The sequence below is a fragment of the Barbus barbus genome, assembly GCF_936440315.1.
Source record: "Barbus barbus genome assembly, chromosome: 30".
In the NCBI taxonomy this organism is placed as follows: domain Eukaryota; kingdom Metazoa; phylum Chordata; class Actinopteri; order Cypriniformes; family Cyprinidae; genus Barbus; species Barbus barbus.
In genome coordinates, this window is record NC_136758.1 from 2,596,963 (window position 1) to 2,617,847 (window position 20,885).

The 20,885-nt window shown below is 37.2% G+C and overlaps 1 protein-coding gene across 1 annotated transcript in view; it reads left to right on the forward strand.

The window, feature by feature from the left end:
• stxbp6 (syntaxin binding protein 6 (amisyn)) overlaps positions 1-13,925 on the forward strand; it is a 38,447-nt gene extending 24,522 nt beyond the window's left edge. Inside the window, exons 3-6 of the mRNA XM_079386607.1 lie at positions 6,171-6,301; positions 6,395-6,560; positions 10,981-11,138; positions 11,871-13,925. Of these exons, the coding sequence (XP_079242733.1) occupies positions 6,171-6,301; positions 6,395-6,560; positions 10,981-11,138; positions 11,871-11,894 (479 nt within the window). The 3' untranslated portion in view covers positions 11,895-13,925. The remainder of the gene's footprint in view (positions 1-6,170; positions 6,302-6,394; positions 6,561-10,980; positions 11,139-11,870) is intronic.
• Positions 13,926-20,885: the final 6,960 nt, after the last annotated feature.

Here is a 20,885-nt window from a genome sequence, read left to right on the forward strand (position 1 = left end):
CCCTGCCGGACCTGAGACTCAAACCCACGACCTTCAGGTTACAAGTCCAACTCTCTATCCATTAGGCCACGACTGCCCTTTAAACTATAAACTCAGAAAAACAGTGTGAATGTTCATCTTCAGTGTGGCCTAATGAAACTTTATAAAGTGTACTGATGTTTTGAGAGAAACTGTCAGCATGCCGGGGAGCTTTTATAGAGGATGTGATGTAGTGAGACTAACTATACCCGGGAACTCAAAATCACTTGTCACAGAAACAATACAAAACACTTACAATTTCAACTGTCTTCTCTTTTAATTTGAATAAAAAATGGGTCTTGAACTCTTCAAGGCACTTGACGTGTTCAGGACATACCAACAGTCACAATTAAACACTACATTTAAGTCATCTCATGAATTACTTCAGCATATCATAAACAATACAAGGTATCAGTACGAACTTAGATCGCAACCTCAAAGTTAGAGCTTTGGACACGGTAATTCAATGCATCAAAACCAAACATAACATTTTAACCCATTTCACATTAATGCATAACATCACATAATTCTTTAGTCAGTTCAAATGACTTTTCAAATGGTGATTTTCTTACATGTAAGGTTCAAAGGAAATAAATGATGTTTGTTTGTTGTGCGAGTATGCGTTCAGTTCATGAGAGCGTATGAGAGCTTGTATGAGAGCTTGTATGAGAGTTTGCTAAGCCCATCTTTTCAGAGAGTTACTGATGAGTAAGTATCTTCGTCGAGTTAACTGAATGGATCAAGGCCTACCTGAAGACCAAGCATAGTCAATGGATTTGTTTCCAGCCGAGATACTCCAAACTCACTCACAGTACCGCATTCCTTCCGATCCAGTGCCGTTTCACAGCAGAGTGGCGCAGCAACCTCCGAACTCATCCTCTGTGCAGCCAGCGAACCTTTTGGAACACGGTAATTTTGAATCTGGTAGTTTCCTCGATTGCGCTTTATTTCAGAAGATTCCGCTTTCACACGACTCAGACCCCCTGGAGACAGGAGCAGCTTGCAGGAACATTGAATCCGGGAACTCCTCTTCAACGTAGCAATGCAGCTTTCATATCTCAGTAATCTTCAATCATTTTGTTTCATTTTACACTTTATTAACTTCTACAAACTTCCATGAACTCCAACTTTTTACTCTTAATAACGAAAACTCTCACTCTGGACGTAAAAGATCCAAACTTTGCTCTGTGCAGCAGACACACTTTCCCACTCAGTGCAGCGGACACGGCTCTCACTCCTATCTCTCACCTTCTCCTCTCTCTTCTCACACACCTGTGTTCAATTTTATCTCCATTTCACTCGGCATAACTGCTTAACTGACTCCTCCCAAAATTAACACGTTGCATTTTGGGTATCGTAGTTCGTTACCGTCACAAGGACAAGAAGTGTGTGCACTTTCCCTTTTTGGCTTCACCGTTGATGATCAGATATCTGTGCTGCAGATGTAGAAACTCTGTCAAGCCAAGCGTAATGTGACTGCTGTTTGTTCCTAAATGATGCTTGGCAATAGCCGACTGTCTCAGTCCAGACAACTGATATAACTTTACCTTCCTGACCTGAGAAAGTGGTTTCTCTCACTCGCTGATGTATGAAACCCAAAAACCTGAGGTCCCAGCACTTCTTTTTATCCTGTTATGAAAAAGCAACAAGTAGAAATTGCATGCTCAGTCCGGACTATAGCACTGTACAGGACTGGTAATCAGCCAGTCGGCATCATGACTTTTCACACCTGAACTTTCAAACATGTTTCATTTTTCATCTTTCATTTTTTAATGGATGACCATCTTTCTTCTGAAGAACATAAAAGAAAAGAATTTTGGTGACCATTAATTTTCACTGCTACTGAGACATTTCTTAAAATAAATAATGATAACTCTTTACTGATTTTGTCAAGTAAATATAAGAATATCTTTGATATTGTTAGTAATATTTGAAGAGTTCAGATGAAAAAGCCCCTAAGTGCCACCTTACATTTTCATCTAAAATGAGCATTTTTATCAGGCTCCTATGTTAAGGTTCAGTAATTTTACTCCAATGGAAATGTATAGGCCCTTTTCTATGCAATTAAAGTTGAAATAACTTAATATGAATATAGGAGCCTGATAAAAATGCTAATTTTAAAAGAAAATTTCAGACGGCACTTATATAGAGGCTTTTGCATCTGAATTCATAATTTCCAGATGAACACTTACTGGACTGAAGAAACTTTGCTTTCCTTGATTACCCAGACATTATCTTTTAGAAAAATCAGTGAGTCTCAAAAATCTGACTTTTAAAGGAATGTTTATTTGTTCATCTCTAAATTATCATTGCAGCAAGAAATAAAAAAATTCCTTTTAGATTTTTTTTGTTTTAGTTTTTTTGTTGTTTTTTTGGTCTGAAGCATCAATAAATTTCATTTTTCTAAAATGTATTTCATATGTAAGGCTTTACAGGGTTAACATGCATTTCCAAATGCATTTCCATGCAAAAATATAAATAAATGCATGTGATTGCCAGGTGTAAACAGTGTCTTTGTATTTAACATGCTATATTTTTCTTAAAGCCTGAACTTGTTTTGAGACAAACGAGACCGAGAGAGTCTGAGTGCATAATTTAGGATCTATTTTAAAACAGTCTTTCTCATTCTTTCTGAGTCTAATAACATCTTGGTGTGACAGTAGAGGAGATCAGATGCTGCGCTGTTTAAATGTGCTGCAGGAAGTTGTTTATTAGTCTCAGCCGAACGGTGCCTGAGGTCTTGGTGGGTTAATGGTCTGGTTGGAGCTGTTCCATGGACTCATTTGTGCAGATTCATTTGGCTGGTCTGTTTGATCCTGCCTCGTCTGGATTCTGCAGAGCAACTATTAGGAATTCCTATTCATCAGACTGAACTCTTGCTGAGCTCTGCTCTCTCTACGTATATATATCTTGTTGCATTTTCTGAAGATCTCCTCCAGGCATGAGAGAATTCTCATCTTCAATTGTGCAGTGAGACAATGTTGACCTAAAGGGTCATGAACTGCATTTTTCTAACTTTATAATGTTTCTTGAGGTGCTCTTGTCATTTTAGTATGATTTTTTTACTTTAAACAGTGTCATAATTTAGAAAGATGTCACGCTTCTGTAAACACCCACTGCTGTGATTCGGTAATACGATTTCATATTAAATACGTTTTAATGTGGAAATCTTGAAAACTGCAATTTTACTATTACAGCTGCTGAATTAATCGTGAAAATGGTTGATTACTGCATTATACCTGTTCTCTTTTTGCATTAAGGACTTTCAGTAAAAGTGCAAAACCCAAACCATTGAATATTTTGCTGCATTATTGTTCAGCCTTGTTTTTCATAAAAGTCTGTTTGCAAAGCATGCGTCAAATTGTGACTGGTTTACACAAACAAATAATGCTCTACTGAGACATTCACATAGCTGAAAATAAACACACACTTTCCCAACATTAGGATCTTTGGAAAATAATGTTATTTTATAGACAAGTGATCCTGTTTTAAAGATGGAAATTAGCATGTAAAGCTGTGGAAAGGTGGGAGGCTGTTTAAAACATTATTTATGCATACATCGTAACTGCACTGTAAATGCATTTATGTCATCTCTGAGCTGCATTAAGCAGTCTTATGTTTCCTCTGTACTGCAAAGATGGATTTTGTCCATAGTGATTTAATTTTATTGCTATCAGCCTATACTGTCTTAATATCATAATTGTGTTTATTAAAAAATGTTAGGATTTACATGAAAGGGGATGCTTAATTTGAAAAGGTTAGAAAAGCTGCCCTTATAAAGGTAAAAAATGCCATAGAAGTCACTTTAAGCACCCTGTAGTGGAAAAGTTCATTTCTATCACTGTTTATGATTTTAGTTTTTATCCTGGATTCACTGAATCTTGCAAAGTGTCCTTCTTCTTGGCAGCCCTAAGTGACACAAGACTGGAAGAAATCCCATGCAGTGTGTATTCAGCTTTACTCTGTATATTTTCTCTGTTTACTTTCATTTCACCTGTTTTAGTGGATTAGATCTGTTTATATCATCGCCCCAAAGCCACATTCGTTTCACCTCTGCCCTTAATAGGATTTGTAACGCACACATGATTGTGAACTTTTTTTTTAGAGGATATTGAACATTTAATCTCCAGCTACTATGCAAATATTCTGCAAGTTAACTGAATTTATGTGGTATGTTAAGCATAATTGTGGTTAGCCAATCACAATAACTCCAGTAAACAAGACCCGTCACCAGCAGCCCCAGCGTGGCCTTTCTGTTTCCATTCAGAGCGAGTCTAAAACCCACCCAGAACATCATTCCAAGCCTGCTTCATAATGCAGTGCTCAGCGTGCATGGCTCTAGGTATCAAAGGAGCCCTGGGGATTTTTAAAACATATTTTTGTGTTTGTTGAGGGGAAACACACTGAAAAGTATTTAATAGTAGCCAACTGGAGAGCATCTACTGCTGAGCTTCAGTAGTTCAATGTTTTGCTGTCTAAAGGCCTGTTCACACCAAGAATTAAATGCATCACAAATGAAAAATCTGTTCACTAAGAGAGAAATGAATTTAAGCAAATGCATAAGCATGTTAGATCTGTGTAGAGGTGGATTCAGAAGCCATATTTACAAAAGGTGTTGGACATCATGCAGTAGTGAACTTCTCATTGCAGTGATTGTGATGAAGGGCGATTGTAGAATCACCTCTGCATTTATGTTGAGTTTGATATTAGTTGGTATGAGCATTGTTAACTTGGACAGATTGATTTTGTCAGTCTATAGAATTTAGTTTTCTTGTTTTCTAGGGATGTGCTACTCACAATAGTTGAGTCGTGATATTTGAGTCATGATATGATGCATATTGCAATGTATGTTGTGCATACCTTGCCAGTGTTTTTGTTCTAGTTTTTGCTGATTTAAAAACACGTGACACTTTGTATTTGTGCAAATATGCCGCAGTAACATTCACAAAAAGCAAGGCTCTTTTATTGTTACCATTATTGCACAATAGATTATTCAGGATGTTGAGTGCATCCAGATATTTCTACAGACACACACCCCTGAACTACTGTGCAGTGTTGAGTTTCATCAGAACGATCAGAAGTGTTGGAGGTGAAAGCAGGCGATGGATCAGAGACCCTGACACCAGTGACCTCACACAGATGGAGGGAGTGAGAGGGAGGAAAAGGGAGTGTTGTACACAGAGGCCTGAACAAACAGTGGAGGATCAGAAATTCCTCAAACAGTCCGCCGTGGGCCGGATGTTCTCGCTCCAGCAGAGCCGGGTATGGTGGGATCTGTAAACACTGCTCTGTGATACGGGCTGGAGAGCTGGAGAACCAGCTGATAAAGCTCCGTATTACAGTACCACCACACCACTGTAATCCAGAGTAGTGTTTGTTTCTCTGTTATATTGAAAAATGTGCATACAGTATGTAGACTACCGGTCAAAAGTTCAGAGTAAATACAATTTTGTAATGTTTTGAAAAATAAATATATTATGCTTACTGATGCTTTACTGAAAAATACAGTAAAAACAGTAATATTGTGAAGTTATTACCGGTATTACAATTTAAAATAACTGTTTTCTATTTGAGTATATTGTTAAATTTAATTTATTTCTGTGATCTGCAGCTGTATTTCCAGCATCATTACTCCAGTCTTCAGTGTCACATGATCTTCAGAAATCATAATAATATACTGATTTACTGCTCAATTATCAGTTATTAATAATGTTTCTTATAATTATTAATGTTTTCGCTGCTTAATATTTATAACCTTTTTCTTTGATGAATAAAAAGTAACATTATAAATGTCTTTCACATTTTTAGTGCATCCTTGCTGAATAAAAGTATTTATTATTCTTATTAATAAATCATACTTACCCCAAACTTTTAAATGGTAGACCAGCAAAAATATTAAACAGCACAAGACTGATAATAATACATTTTTCTTGAGCATTCAGCGTTGAGCAATAAATTATATTTTAACATACATTCACATAGAAAAGAGTTATTTTAAATTGTGATAATATTTCACAATATTATTGTTTTTAACTGTGTTTTATCAAGACGACACATGAGAAGAGCAGAAGACACTTCTATCAAAACATTAGAAATCGTAATAATTTCAAACTTTTGATCAGAATTGAAACATATTTTCCTTTTTGTTACAGTGACCAATAAGAAACCAGCGCAGGCGTTCCTCACGAAGGTGAAGCAGTTTGAAGGCTCCTCGTCTTTCGTCAGGAGATCACAGTGGACCATCAGTCAGCTGCAGCAGGTCAACGGCATCAACTCCGTCCGAGTGAGTAGACGCCGGGCTCTTTCTCCTTGAGATGCTGTGTTCTGTTTGATGCTGTTGATCTTTGACTGCCTCTCATCATCCAAAAATGTTCAGGATTGCCCAGAGTTTGACTTGACATTTGAGAACGGCTCCGACCAGTGGACTGCGGGTTCAGCTGGAGAGAAGTGCATGTTTGTTCAGATCCTGCATCACACATGTCAGCGGTTCATCCCCGAAAGAAAACCGGAGTTCATCAACTGCCAGTCCAAACTGCTGGGAGGTGAGACGTCCCGTTCAAACATACGGTGCATTCTCTTTCACTATACGCTACTTTAACTTTTTTGGAGGTTTTTTTTTTTAGTTTAAAGTTTTTTTTTTTTTATTAAAATTTTGGTAATACCTACAAAGAATCCTATCTCCAGTCAATCAATCAATCAATCAAATAGAGGGTCTATTATATGCATTTGGCTCATAATTATATATAGTGGCTGGTGAAACTATTGTTCTGTTTCACTACTATACTGTAGTAACAAAAAACAACAGCTTTTTAAAATGTTAGAAGAAATATAGAGAAATATAGAGCTGAGTGAACTGTTTGTGTAAAGTTCTTTATTATTCCACTGTATTTTCTGTAGGACAGCAAATATGTTTTGTTCTGCTAATCATGAGAACTTTTTTTGTGTCTTTGATGTTTATAGTTTATAGCTTATAACTCATGGACATGATTAATGGAGGGTTTTCTTTTACTATAATTACCCTGACACTCACATTACTGGATGCAATTTAGAGGTGTAACAATACATTAATGTTCTCAATGCATGCTGCTTATGCAACTACAATAATCCTGACATATGACTTTTAAATAATTAGTAGTTTTGGTCAGTAATCAATCTAAAAAGATTCTCATTTCAAGTAGTTTACAATGATACATTTTTTTAAATAAATTAGGGTACATGTACTATACAGGATTGCACCTGTTTTTTTCTGCTGCCACCTTGTCAAGCATTTTTAAGGCGCAGGCATTGATGTGGGGTTATATCTGTAGATTATTCACACATTTGTTTAATCGGGACATGTTCTGCATTGCAGCAGCACCGATGCGAGCGCAGACCGTTCACGTTTGTATGCTACAATTAAAGTGCTGGTGTGTCGAGGAAGGTGCTGATGCTATTTTAACTGTGTCCTGGGGGAAGCTCCCTCCTTCTCTTCCCTGACACTTATTCCTCCCACTTAATAAATAACAGCTTTTAGTGTTGCTGCTTGTCTTTATTCTTTTAGTGGCAGTCTGACTCAGTGACAGGAGGGACTGTGTTATTGTGGGAAGCAGAGTCGAGTTCCTGAGGGTCAGATGCCTGGTTGTGTTGCCTGGCAGGACTCAAACATGAATACACCTGACTGTGAGCTTAAAGAGACATAATGATAATAGATATAAACAGATACAATAGATATAATGATATATAATGGCCTTTAGTCACAATCTAGCTCATATTTTGAATCATATCTTAAAAGGATATTATTTCCTAACCTTGAGCCTGGAAATTTTCCATTGTTCAAACGGTTCTTTATTGTGGGAAAATAATCTTTAGTTTGTCAAAATGATCTTTACACTAAGAAACAAAAATAGTTATTTTAAGAAATTATCATTGAAAGGCTCTTTGGGGAACCAAACCATTTATGTTTATTATTTATTTATCAAATATGCCTGTATATTTTAATTAAGTTTTAGAGTTTTTTTTGTTCTTGTTGTTGTTTTAGTTATTTTAGGACTTCAACTTTAAATAAAAATAACAAATGTTGCCTTGACAACTAGCTGAAATAAATTGTTTATTTTTTTTTATTTTCACTTAAGTTTATTTTATTTCAAGTAATGAATGTGTTTTTTATGGTTTATGAAGGCATTTCAAAGTTTAAATGTAAAACTTTAAATGATCAGTCACATGATCCCACAACATTTAATGCATGAGCATATAGCAACAGTTTTTTACATGTCAACATTGGTCATTCTGTAGTTAATGATAAGGTTAATGAGATCATGGAAGCGAGGAGATCACTCTGGCCCCTCCGGTCTAAGTCTCACACCAGTGCAAAACAAATGCCGTGAAGCTGCTCAGGTGTGGGACGAAAACTGGGGGGATCCATGTCACCGCTGGATCCGTTCCATTGTTAAGCGTCATGGACAGACGCTGGTTGTGCTCAAATGGGCTTTCATAATGCTGGACACATTTGCACATCCTGTAATGGAAAATCTTGTGCCACCATGTTTTTTCCACCATTAGGATGTGATTTTCAGGATAATTTCTGTCTGCATGATAATTTCTTTCTCTTGAAAGCTCTCTAGATTAATATTTTGTCAGTTGAAGCAACTGCATATGATGGCATTTGTCAGTGGAAATGCACCGGTTTGTGTCTCAGTCATGCTACCCCCGAAAGAGCTTAAGTGAATATGCATGTGTGACCCTGGAGCACCAGTCATGAGTAGCACAGGTATATTTGTATCAATAGCCAAAAATACATTGTGTGGGTCAAAATGATGGATTTTTCTTTTATGCCCCAAATCATTAGGATATTAAGTAAAGATGATGTTCCATGAAGATATTTAGCAAATTTCCTACCGTAAATATCTCAAAACGTAATGTTTGATTGGTAATATGCATTGCTAAGAACTTCATTTGAACAACTTTAAAGGAGATTTTTTCAATATTTAGATTTTTTTGCACCCTCAGATTCCAGATTTTCAAATAGTTGCATCTCAGCCAAATATTGTCCTATCGTAACAAATGTAGGATGACAAATGTCAGGTGATGTATAAATCTCAATTTCCAAAAAATTGACCCTTATGACTGGTTTTGTGGTCCAGGGTCACATTTGTAGTAGGGGTGTAACGGTACACGTATTCATACCAAGAATTTTTGGTATGGGTCTTTCGGTTCGGTGCGCATATGTACCGAACAAATACAGCATTGTTTTAACCACTGCACGAGTGGAACTTCATTGGAAATTTCCAGTTGTATATATTGTTATTTTTGATAAGAAACAAAATGTCATCTTTCAAATTATATCCATTTTTTCCGGAAATTCAAACAATAAATGTTGTTTTGGTGCTCTTTGCCTCATCCCTTATCGTACTCTTTACTACTGCTTTTAATGCAAAACAAACATGAATCAACATCTCATGCCTCATGTAATCATGTAGATTTTTATCCCTAAGAAAATTTTTATTAGAATGGAATTTATTTAAAGAAAGAGCAATTTGTTCAGCAAACCACTGTTTAATAAAAAAGCTAATTTATGTTTTTTAAACCATACCAAACCGTTAAAACCGTGACCTCAAAAGCGAGGTATGTGCCGAACCGTCATATTTGTGTACCGGTACACCCCTAATTTGTAGTGTACTTAAAATCTTAAAAGTATATTTTAAAGAAACTGTTCTTGCAGATAATCTAATATTAACAAAATAAAAGACCACGTAAGTGTAAAGAGTGACACTTTCATGATTTCTTAACATACTTTAAAAAGTGCACTTTGTAATATCAAATTAAAAGTTGATCTTTAAAGCACACATCGTTTAAATAATCTTTTGTCATGATTTAAAGAAGTACACTTATCTGATGTGTTGACTAACACACTAAAGCACATGTAAAGTACTTAATTTAACTTCAGTGTGTTATTTGAAGTTAATATATTGTAAATGTACTAAATTGCAACTTCATCATTGCAACTATATTTAAATACACGACGCATAAGTTTCAATAGAAATGACTTTAAAGTATATTTGGTTCACCATGAATGCTTGTCAATGCATTCAGCAGTTCACTTTAACCATATTTCAAAGACAATAGAAATAATTACGAAATTACTTATAAAGATGTACTTAAGTCTTACTTAAATGGGTCAAAAAGCACTCTTAATACATTTATAGTTCACCCAAAAATGAAACTTCTGTCATTAGTTACTCACCCTCATGTCGACCTTCATTCATCTTCTGAACACAAATTAAGATATTTTTGATGGATTCTGAGAGCTCTCTGACCCTCCGTAGACAACAAGGATCTTCAACCGTAATTTTACAAAGCTACGAGAATAATTTTTGTGCGCAAAGAAAACAAAAATAACTTAATTCAACAGGATACGTTGTCTACTTTGTTTACGCTTTGATCTGAACGAAAACAATGTATCCGTGTGACACAGGGGACACAGAACAGCATACGCTGTTTACATTCAGTAGATACTCTCTAAAGTGGTGCTATAGGGTGACGCAGAGGACACGAATTGTTGAATTAAGTCGTTATTTTTGCACAAAAAGTATTCTTGTAGCTTCGTAAAATCACAGTTGAACCCCTGATGTCACATGGACTATTTTCCCGATGTCCTTACTATGTTTCTGAGCCTTGATCGTGTAAGGATCATTGTTGTCTATGGGAGGATCAGAGAGCTCTCGGAATGCATCAGAAATATCTTCATTTGTGTTCTGAAGATGAACGGAGGTCTTAGGGGTTTGGTGCGACGTGAGGGTGAGTAACTAATGACAGAATTTTCATTTTCGGGTGAACTATCCCTTTAAGTGTCTGAAAACAGTTCACACATATTTCTCTAAAGTATGTTATTTCTGTAATAAGTACTTCTTTTTCACAAGGCGTTACTGCTAGCACACATTCTGTGGAGGTGTTCTCCCTGACACGTTTCTCCTGATGTGTGTGTAGGGAACAGCATCCTGCACGAGGCAGCAGACAGCGTTAGCAGCGCGGTGCAGAAGGCCAGTCAGGCGCTGAACGAGCGCGGCGAGAGACTGGGACGCGTCGAGGAGAAGACGGGCGAGATGATGAACAGCGCCCAGCATTTTGCCGACACTGCACACAAGGTGAAGTGTGCCACATGTCTGTCTTTACTCTTAGTCTTTTTGCCATTTTCTGCAGACTTTCTAAAACTTATTCAAGTGAAAACACATTTGTGCTGCTGTGCTGCCTTCATGTGGCGACTGCGTGAAAGAAACACGGCCGCTGCTCAGAAGTTTGTTTCTGAAAGAACTCTCTTCTGCATTTATTCGATCAAGAATACAGTAAAAACAGTAATATTTTAAAATATTATGTCAATTCGAAATAATTGCTCTGAATATATAATAAAATGTAATGTATTCCTGTGATGCACAGCTGTATTTTCAGCATCATTACTGCAGTCTTCAGTGTCACATGATCTTCAGAAATCATTCTAATATACTGATTTACTGCTCAAGAAACATTTCTGATTATTAGCAATCTTGAAAACAGTTGTGCTGCTTTGTTTTTGTGGAAACCGTCATCATTTTTTAAACATTAACATTACATAAAATGTTTTTACTGTCACTTTTGATCAATTAAATGCATCATTGCTATTGATTTTTACAAAGCGCTTTTGAACAGTAGTCTATGAAATTGTATTTTATTCTTTACTTTAATGCATTATCAAATGACCCAACATATTTATGAAACAAGCATGCAAGGGAGGATTATGTAGCATGATGTTTTTTAATTCATTAGGCATTTTGTACTCTATTTGTTCAGTAAATTTGCAGTTGGATCTTTAAAAGTCTCTCTTTCTCTCTCTCTCTCTTTAGCTTGCCATGAAGCACAAGTGTTAAGCCTTTGCCATATTTTTGGAGAATCTGGTACAAATTCCTCACCCCTGCTCAACCTCTTCTATCAGAGAGCGTAACGGGACATGCATGAAGTATCATTTGAAGGACAGTGTGTATCAACATGGCTGAGGCCTTGAAAAGATCACGCGTCCTCTACACATGGATGGGATACTTGGTCATTGCAAGCTTAAACAAAGCCTTTTTCCCATGTCCTCCTCACTCTGACAGACCTTTCAGATTATCGTTTTAAAATATTCATTTACAAAAGATGTAAAATAGTTCCAAGGTTCAAATGCCTGCTGATATATGATATCCCTTCTAGATTGTTTTAACCTATTGAGTGTTTGATAAGTGCCATCGTGAAAGGATTTTAGGGAAATTATTAGACATATTTTTTTTTTTTTGTAAAAATCCATGTAAAGGGTTTGTAAAAAGGAGCTTATCCTTTTTTGAGATATTTTTGTTTCTTCAAGTCACCATATGCAAAACAAAAAAGTATTTTGCCGATTTGTTTTTATTACTAAAATAAAGTTCTAAGGCTAATATTAATGGTGCAGCGACCCACATTTTAAATAATGTAGTTTATCTTAAATTTTGTGTTGAAAAATCTACAGAAGTGCCCTGAGAGAAGACAAGATTCACACCCTGAGATGTGTTACTGCAGTTCAGGAAGGGTTGTGCCTTAACTGGATGTGTGGGATGTGTAAGTTCACGTACAGTGAAAGAATGAGAGGAGATGCAGCTGATCCGGTCATCAGTGGGTCAGTCAAAGTAAATATCATGCAGCTATGGTTAAACTAGACTACAAGTGTCATTTTTAAGCCGACCGATTTCTGCGTACCTTCAAGTACCAAACGTCTTTGCAGCAGTTTGATAGCTGTTTGATTTTATTTCTGTATTTTTCTGTACAGCTCACACTACAGATCTGGAACCAGCTGAAGCTGCTACAGAAACATGCACTCACTTTGCAAATATGTACAACATAAACTGACAGTCTTTTTCCTTTTAGGGAATATTGCAGGTGTCTGAGCATAAAACATTTAGCTCTTTTTTTCCCTCAAACTTTAGTCAAAATACATGCAGCTATTAATTTCTGCCTTCAATTTTTCTTGAATTTTCAGTCCTCTCTTGGCTTTTATAAGCATATTTGGTGTAACATGAATGTTTACACATACACGTTATGTATTAAAGTAATTTAAAGTATTTTGATTGGTTTTTAAACAGGTTTTGTCTTGAGAAACCTCTGCCAAAAAAAGCATATGGCTTATACTTCTTTATTGTATTTTGCAATGTTATTTTCCCATTTGATTGTTTGCGAATAGATAATGAAAAAGTGACCAAAGTCTGTATTGTTCTGTTTTATGTTTTGCATTTAATAATCAAATTATTCTTAATCAATCACAATAAATATACATAATCATATCTGTGCATAGAACCCTGCCTTAAAATTGCATTCCGAACACTGTTTTACTGTCATTTGTAACATGATTTATAGCTTCTTTTATGTTAAGTGGCATCAGCAGTCATCTGGTTTGTTTTATGGATGTAGAGAACAGCCCTGATGCACTGATGTCTGACTGCATGGCTGGGGAATACTCCCAGAGACTGTCGTCATCATCAGAGAAAAACAGATTGAAATTGTCATGTGCATCCCAGGACTAGATGTTCATGTTTTTCATGTTACGCTATCATGATGAAAAACAATCCCTGTTTGCAGTGATCTAACCACATTTTTTAGAATGTAGAATAGCGTTATCTCAGTCACTATGTTTTAAGTCAGCTTTTTTTTTTAAGGGAATATAAAGATATTGTTTAACCTTTAATACAATGTGCTTGTGCTACTGTGTGGTAAATGGAGCAATGAATGGTAATAAATGACGTCATCATATCTTTGCTCTCGTAAGTACATTTGAAACACTCATTCCGATGCAAGAAGGCATATTTGGGATTATGTGATATCAAAATGTGCACTTGGGATAAATTGTGCCACCAGACATGCTGATGGTAAAAAAATAAATACATCATTAAATAATCAGATTTTCTCTGTTTTTTGGGTTAGAACACAAAGGGGGTTGGGCTGTGTGCACTGTGAGTGTTTCCCATTGAGGAAGCTGTGCTCCATCCTGGCCCTTTCCTCGAGGGATGGGAGTCGAGTATCTGCACCTTGTGCTCTGGGCGCTGCGTCTGCGAGGCAGCTTGGTGGCTCAAATCATGGGGACTGCAAATGGAGTTACGGAGTTGATATCAAATCTGGCTGTGAATCCACTACTGGCTATGTCTAGCTCTGTGGAGGTGGTCAGTGTGGAAGTGAGTGTGTCTGAAGCTAGCTCATCCCTCTAACCTGTATATGAGAAGCTGCTGGAAGTGGTCACCTTGGCCACAGTCAAGCGCAGCTTTGATTGGCCGGTGGGAAAACAGGAAGTGGCTAGTAGATGCAACTTCCTTGTAGAAGCTGTCTGTTACTGCCCGATCTCCGTAATGAGGTGTCGGAAATGTGGTAGAACTTGCATCGTTACCCCTGGTGCTTCTAATTATTTGAATGTAGATGGGTTGAATAAGCATAAGTACATGACGATGCCCCGGGTTGAAGAAACTCTGACTCTTTAGTGATCTCTTATCTAGTTATTTCTCCCCTGGTGTGGCATTGTCTTTGAAGGCTCCAGCATTGCCCTCCAAGCCCTGTGGGGTAAAATCCAGCTTGGTGGGCAAAGCTTATGCAGCGGCAGGTCAGGCTTGGGGTCCCTGCATGCCATGGAGGAGTTGCAGGCCTACCAGCCTTGGATGAGTGTTTCCCTTAAAGTGATAAAAAAGAACTTCTCCAGGCCACAGATGTGGCTCTCTATTCCACCTGGCATGTGGTTCATTTTTGTCTGGTATTTGACAAAATTTGTCTGGTAACTAGCCAGCAAAGTTATCTAATACCCAAAACCTGTTAACAACAAGTCTTGTCTGGAACCCAAAATACCCAAAACTGTATTAACAGTCTTCTATCAGCCAAGAAGTTGACTCAGCAAAGCCAGTGAAGAGCGGAAGCAGGAGACGAGGTAATGATGATAAAAAGGAGCAGAGTTTATTGAATAATCAGAATCAGAATGAGCTTTAATGGCCAGGTATATTTACACATACAAGGAATTTGTTGTAGTGACAGAAGCTCCACAGTGCAACAGAAAGACAGTAACAGGACAGGACACAGATAATAAAGGAATAATATCCAAATAGGCAATGTACAAAATAGCAAAAACACAATATATAATATAGACAATTATGTGTGTACAGTTATGATATGTGCAAATTTGAAATGTAAAAAATAAGTAAGTGTGGTGAATAAATAATGTATAATAGAGTTGTGTGTTCCACGTTTATTGTTGAGTGTTCATGAGATGGATTGCCTGAGGGAAGAAACTGTTCCTGTGTCTGGTCGTTCTGGTGCTCAGAGCTCTGTAGCGTCGACCAGATGGTAACAGTTCAAAGAGGGAGTGTGCTGGATGTGAGGGGTCCAGAGTGATAATTACTTAGTTGCGTTTCAGTGCTCAGACTTTGTCTGACCAGAACCAAACAAGGATTATACCACAAACAATATCAGTGGAAAATTACTGCTTCACAACAACGACCCGTGACATTAAAAACCTTGAAATTGAGACATTCTCTGATCTCTTACTCATGAAAACAAATATCCCTTGAAACACACAATCATACGACTAAACAACCAGGAAAAATAATAATATAATATATAAATGACTAATTAAATAATGAATCAATGAAATGAGTATATAAATGTTTTAAATAATTAGTATGCATGATTATATGATTAAAATAAATGCTATTTGTTTTAAATAAAACGATAAATTATTATAAATGAATGAATGAGGAATAAATGAATACAAAAGAAAGGAAAACACAATGCAAATGCATGGCTGCTCTCTTGAAGCAAAACACAGTTTGCATTTGAGGACCCTTACACACAATCTTTTCCCCTTATTATTAAAAGGGTGCTGTAAGCGATTGTTCACATGTGTGCATCGAGGACGGGCCGTGCTGAAGTCACCTTTGAGCTCTACTCAGAGTGATTTGGCAGATGTGAGATGTGATGCAGCCGTGAGCAGCTGCCATCTCTATATCTGGCTCAGGATCCTGCTCATGCCTTTGGCTTCCTGTTGAGTGCAAAGTCAGCTGCGCTGGAGTAATCATTAATGAACTGCACACACCACACTGCTGTTTGTCTGCTGCACACATAATACCTCTGTGTGTGTGTGTGTGTGTGTGTGTGTGTGTGTGTGTGTGTGTGTGTGTGAGAGAGAGAGAGAGAGAGAGAAAGGAGAAGAGGGCAGGAGGATGCACTTCTCCTCCAGTGATCTGTAGAGTTAAGAGATGACAAAACTAAACAAATCCAGGCCGCTTTAAATCAGGTTCAGTTAATTGACAACACTTGCTTTAACCATTCTCTGTTAACTCAAGCTTTGATTCAGAGTTGAAGATTAACTCAGCATGTGCACCTGAAAGTGACATCTACATCGAACAACCAATCACACAATTCACTGCCCTGCTTTATGTATTAATGAACAATTTATATAGTTTCACAAAGAGCTTAAAAGAAAAAAAAGTTGAGCAGTTTTAAAAGCTCTAATACAGTATATGAAGTCTGTATTTATATAAATAATAAATTGCTTATGCATTAAGGGTAATTCATATAAAATAAATATAATAAATAATTATCAGCTAAATCCTGGCAATTTTGTCTCTAAAATGCTTTCACTGTGAACTGCATTCAATTGGAGCAAAAGATACAGGGAGAGTGAAAAAATGTCACTTTGCTTACAGCTGATTGGTCCAGGTTTGGTGACCCAGAAAATGTTAAAAACCAATCCATCTTCTTCAACCCGACAAACTAGAGCTTTACTAGAGAAACAAGGCTACAGTAATCGAGCAGATCACAACTCATTACCATGCAGATGTAGAGACTGTGTATGAAAAAATCATTTCAACTCTCTGTAAACAAAACAAAAAGTAATGTTTTAGAAATAATGGGATGACATTTTGATCTCAGTTTGATTTACCAGATCTCACTATGTTTATATCATACCATATACCACACAGCACAACAAAACAGCTGATTCTGAAATGTTATATTTAAATATGCAAACTGTGTTTAATTGAATATGCACAACTTTGCATACATTTCTAGAACAGAAACCTGAACACTGCATAAAGCCAGGTTTATATCTCTTTTTATCAGAAACAACTGTCGACAGCCAGGAAATAAATAAACATGTTTTCTCCTTGGAATAAAGAGGTATATAAATCAGCTGAATGATGTACAAACCTCTCTGTAAAAACAGTTTATAGATAGGCATACAACTATAAAGTAGGGTATGTACAATAAGTGCTGCAGGAGGGAAAACAGTAGTGTCTCATCCTCAAAAGCAAAAGCTGGATGTCTGTACTGTAGCGTGTATGTTTCTGGGCTTTGATGCATTAATATAGCTGTTGCTCGTCTGGTATCTATCAGTGACGGATAGAGCAGCAGCGCTGGATGTGTGTTTTAGCTGGTCAGTAACTGATTTCTCCTGTATGAGGACACACTGTATATCAGCTCTTAAACATGATTGATCACACTCATCAAACTGTTTCTCTGTAGACGCAGGAGACGCACTTGACCTTGGACCTAACCTTACTGGTGGACTGTAAGCATCTAAGGCTGTTTGGCAAAATACAGTATACAGTATGAGTCAGCATGAAATGAGAACTCACCTCATCTGCTTTCAAATTGCATATTATAGATCTTATTCTGAATTCAATCTTCCATTTGATATATTTTTTTGTTTTTTTGTTTTTTCTGACCTGCAGTTTTAAATCAAAATACCATCATCTGGTCTTTCTGGTATAAGCTTATTTCCAAAATGGAATAATAAAAAAGTCAGAATTATGAGATATAAATTCGTAAATGTGAAATTGTTTTTAACCAAGCTTTATTTTCCTCACAATTGCAAGCTTATATCTTATATCTTACAATTCAGACTTTTTCTCAGAGTTGCAAGAAGAAAAGTCAGAATTGTGAGATAAAAATATCCAATCATTTCCATCCTTGCAAACTCATCTTACCTTCATCTGCTTCACTTCTGATGAGGAGTTCTGGCTGTTACATTAGTTAATATCTCACACTGACTAAGTTATATGAATGATGGATTATGAAATCATGCCATTTTGATCTTGAATAACGTGCACAAATGAATCATTCAATAGGAACATAAGTAATTTGGGTCAATTTTGATTTCATGTTGACTTGAAGATACAGCATGGCAAGTAAATGCTCAGTGTTTTTGTTTCTCAGTAATTTCTCTTCTCTGTGCTTCTGTTTTTCACCACAAAGAGGCAGCAGTGTCCAGAAAAACATTTCAGCAGGGTCTCATGGCACCAGAGCAGAGAAGTTCACAGGGTGCAGAAATCAGCTGAGCTGGTTCATTTCGCTTCTGCAGTATCACTTTCAAGTCAGCTTTCCTGCACATTTTTATGTCTCAAACCTTTTTTTTTGACAAGATACGACTAAGTCAAGATAAAAATCTATGTGAGCCTTAACCCTCTAGTAGTCTGTCTTAATTAAGGAATAATTTTTTCATTCCCCTAAAAAAATTATTTGTATTATGACCAATATCATATGGCAATTTCTTTTGTGATCACATGTTGAACCACCCTGTCGTTTCTGTTCTCTTCAAGAAAGATGTCTTGAAGATTTTTATTTTTTATTTTTTTCATTTTAAAGGAAAAGGGTACAGGAAACGCAAACAGTTCTGATTTTGCTGGATAGCTCAGTGTCATGAGCCCCTGCTGGGAGATGCCATAACTACAGCCTTATTTTACAATATTTTTAACAGTTTTTAAGTTCTGGACAAAATTTTGAATGCAAGATGTTGTCATTCATATGTTTGGTCAGTTTTCTTGGAAGACAAAGACTTAACAATTTTAAATGTATTTGTGTGTGATTTTTTACCAGTACACTAGAAATAAATGACTTTTAAGATACAGACATATGCTAGAAACAACAAAACTCAAATTTTAATTTCACTGGGTCTTTAAAGTTTAATTTAAAAAAAAATAATAATACAATGTTAATTGTTCCATTTAAATAAAATAAAAAAATAATAATAAACAATGGATCAACTTCATTGAGCTTGATGTTGGAAACACAATTTCATTTGTCAAACATCTGAAATCAAGACATATTTACATTGGACTGCACTGTAAATGGTTGCATTGGAAGTATGACAAAACTACCATGCTAACAAAATATTTAAAGAGCTTTTTTTTCTCTCATTACATTATTAAAACATTATTTCTGAGTGTTTTTCAGGATTTCTGCATATATTTGTCACAATCTCTAGCTGGAGTGCCCATGAGCTTCGCTAGAGGGCATCCCACTCCAGACTCTTGCCACTTTACCCAGGACTCAATTTCCCATAATCCTTTGCACTGACTCATCAATTGCATCACCTGTCTCTCAATTAATTTCAAACATCAGTTCACAGCTGTCTCACCTTAGAAGGACTTTAAAAGTAGCACTCACACTCGTTGTCTTCGCTGGTGATTGAATGTTGTATAGCTCTTCTGTGGTTTCTAATGGCGCTTTTCCACTGCATAGTACGGCACGGTACAGTTCAGTACGGCACACTTTTGGGGGGTTTTCCACTGGGTACAGTACCTGGTACCTGGTACTTTTTTTAGTACCACCTCTGCCGAGGTTCCAAGCGAACCGTACGTACCATTACCAAAACGTGACATGACGTGTAAACGCTGCTGATCACTGATTGGCCGGAGAGAATAATTTCTGCCTGCGTCATTGAACTTGCAGCACGAGACACAACAGACCCACTAGATTTAAATCAGCACAGCCAGTGAAGGATCGAACGCAACTGTTTTGAATGCAACGCAACTTTTTTAACAACCAAAAATGGCTGTTTTGTTGAGGAAGTACAGCGGATCCAGCGAGAGCTTGATGGAGCGACGCGGAATTAAAATGTTTTTCAGGAGTCACGGCAGTAGAGGCGGCGCAACCATAACGACACATGAATAATCCTGCCCACTCTAAAAGCGGTACTAATCTGCAGTGGAAACGCAAACCGAGCCGAACTGAGCAGTGCGACAAAAGTTTAGGGACAAATATAGCAACTTCTTGAACAAACCTTATCTAAGTTCTCATCTTGCCCACTGATCTATATTCATCTTTATATAGATCAGTGAATTTGCCATTATGATGTCATCTAGGGAAATTTAGCTACCAGTTTTGGCTACTTTTAATTGAAAGCAGTTAGCAACACTGCTGATCATTGCCTGATTATCTGGATTACTCTTTTGCCTTGCCACTGCCATCGTTGTTTGCTGTCTGGTGTTGAGGTTACAGTTGCCTCAAAACTATTCTACTGAATCCCAAGTAAGATTACACACACACAACCAAGTCAATGTAAAGTCAAACACAAGAGTCATGTGAAGCACTGATTTTTTTCAAAATAGCTGTCCCGAACTTCTGATACTGCATGATATTCAAAGCTTCATAAAACTGTTCATAAAATGGCCGCCATCCCAGAGACTATTCATAAAATGGCTGCCAACATAAATACTTTTTGCAGAATGGCTAGCATCCCAGAGACTTCTCACAAAATGTCTGCCAACACAGAGACTTTTCATAAGATGGCTGCTAGTCCAGAGCCTCATTCCGTCATGGCTGCCGTTCCAAAGCCTGCTCACATCATGACTGATTGTCCAGAGCCTCGCTACGTCACGGCTGATCGTCCAGAGTCTCGTCACGTCACAGCTGATCATCCAGGGTCTCGTCTCGTCACAGCTGGTTTTCCAGAGTCTTGTCGAGTCCTGTCTGTGGCACACAGATCTTCTAGGTCCGTTCTTCAGTATCCCAGACTGGCATCCAGCGTGGAGGATCCACCGCTGGAGTCAGCAGGTGCAGCTGGTATCCCCAAACGCACTCACTCTACCCCTCCTGTTCCT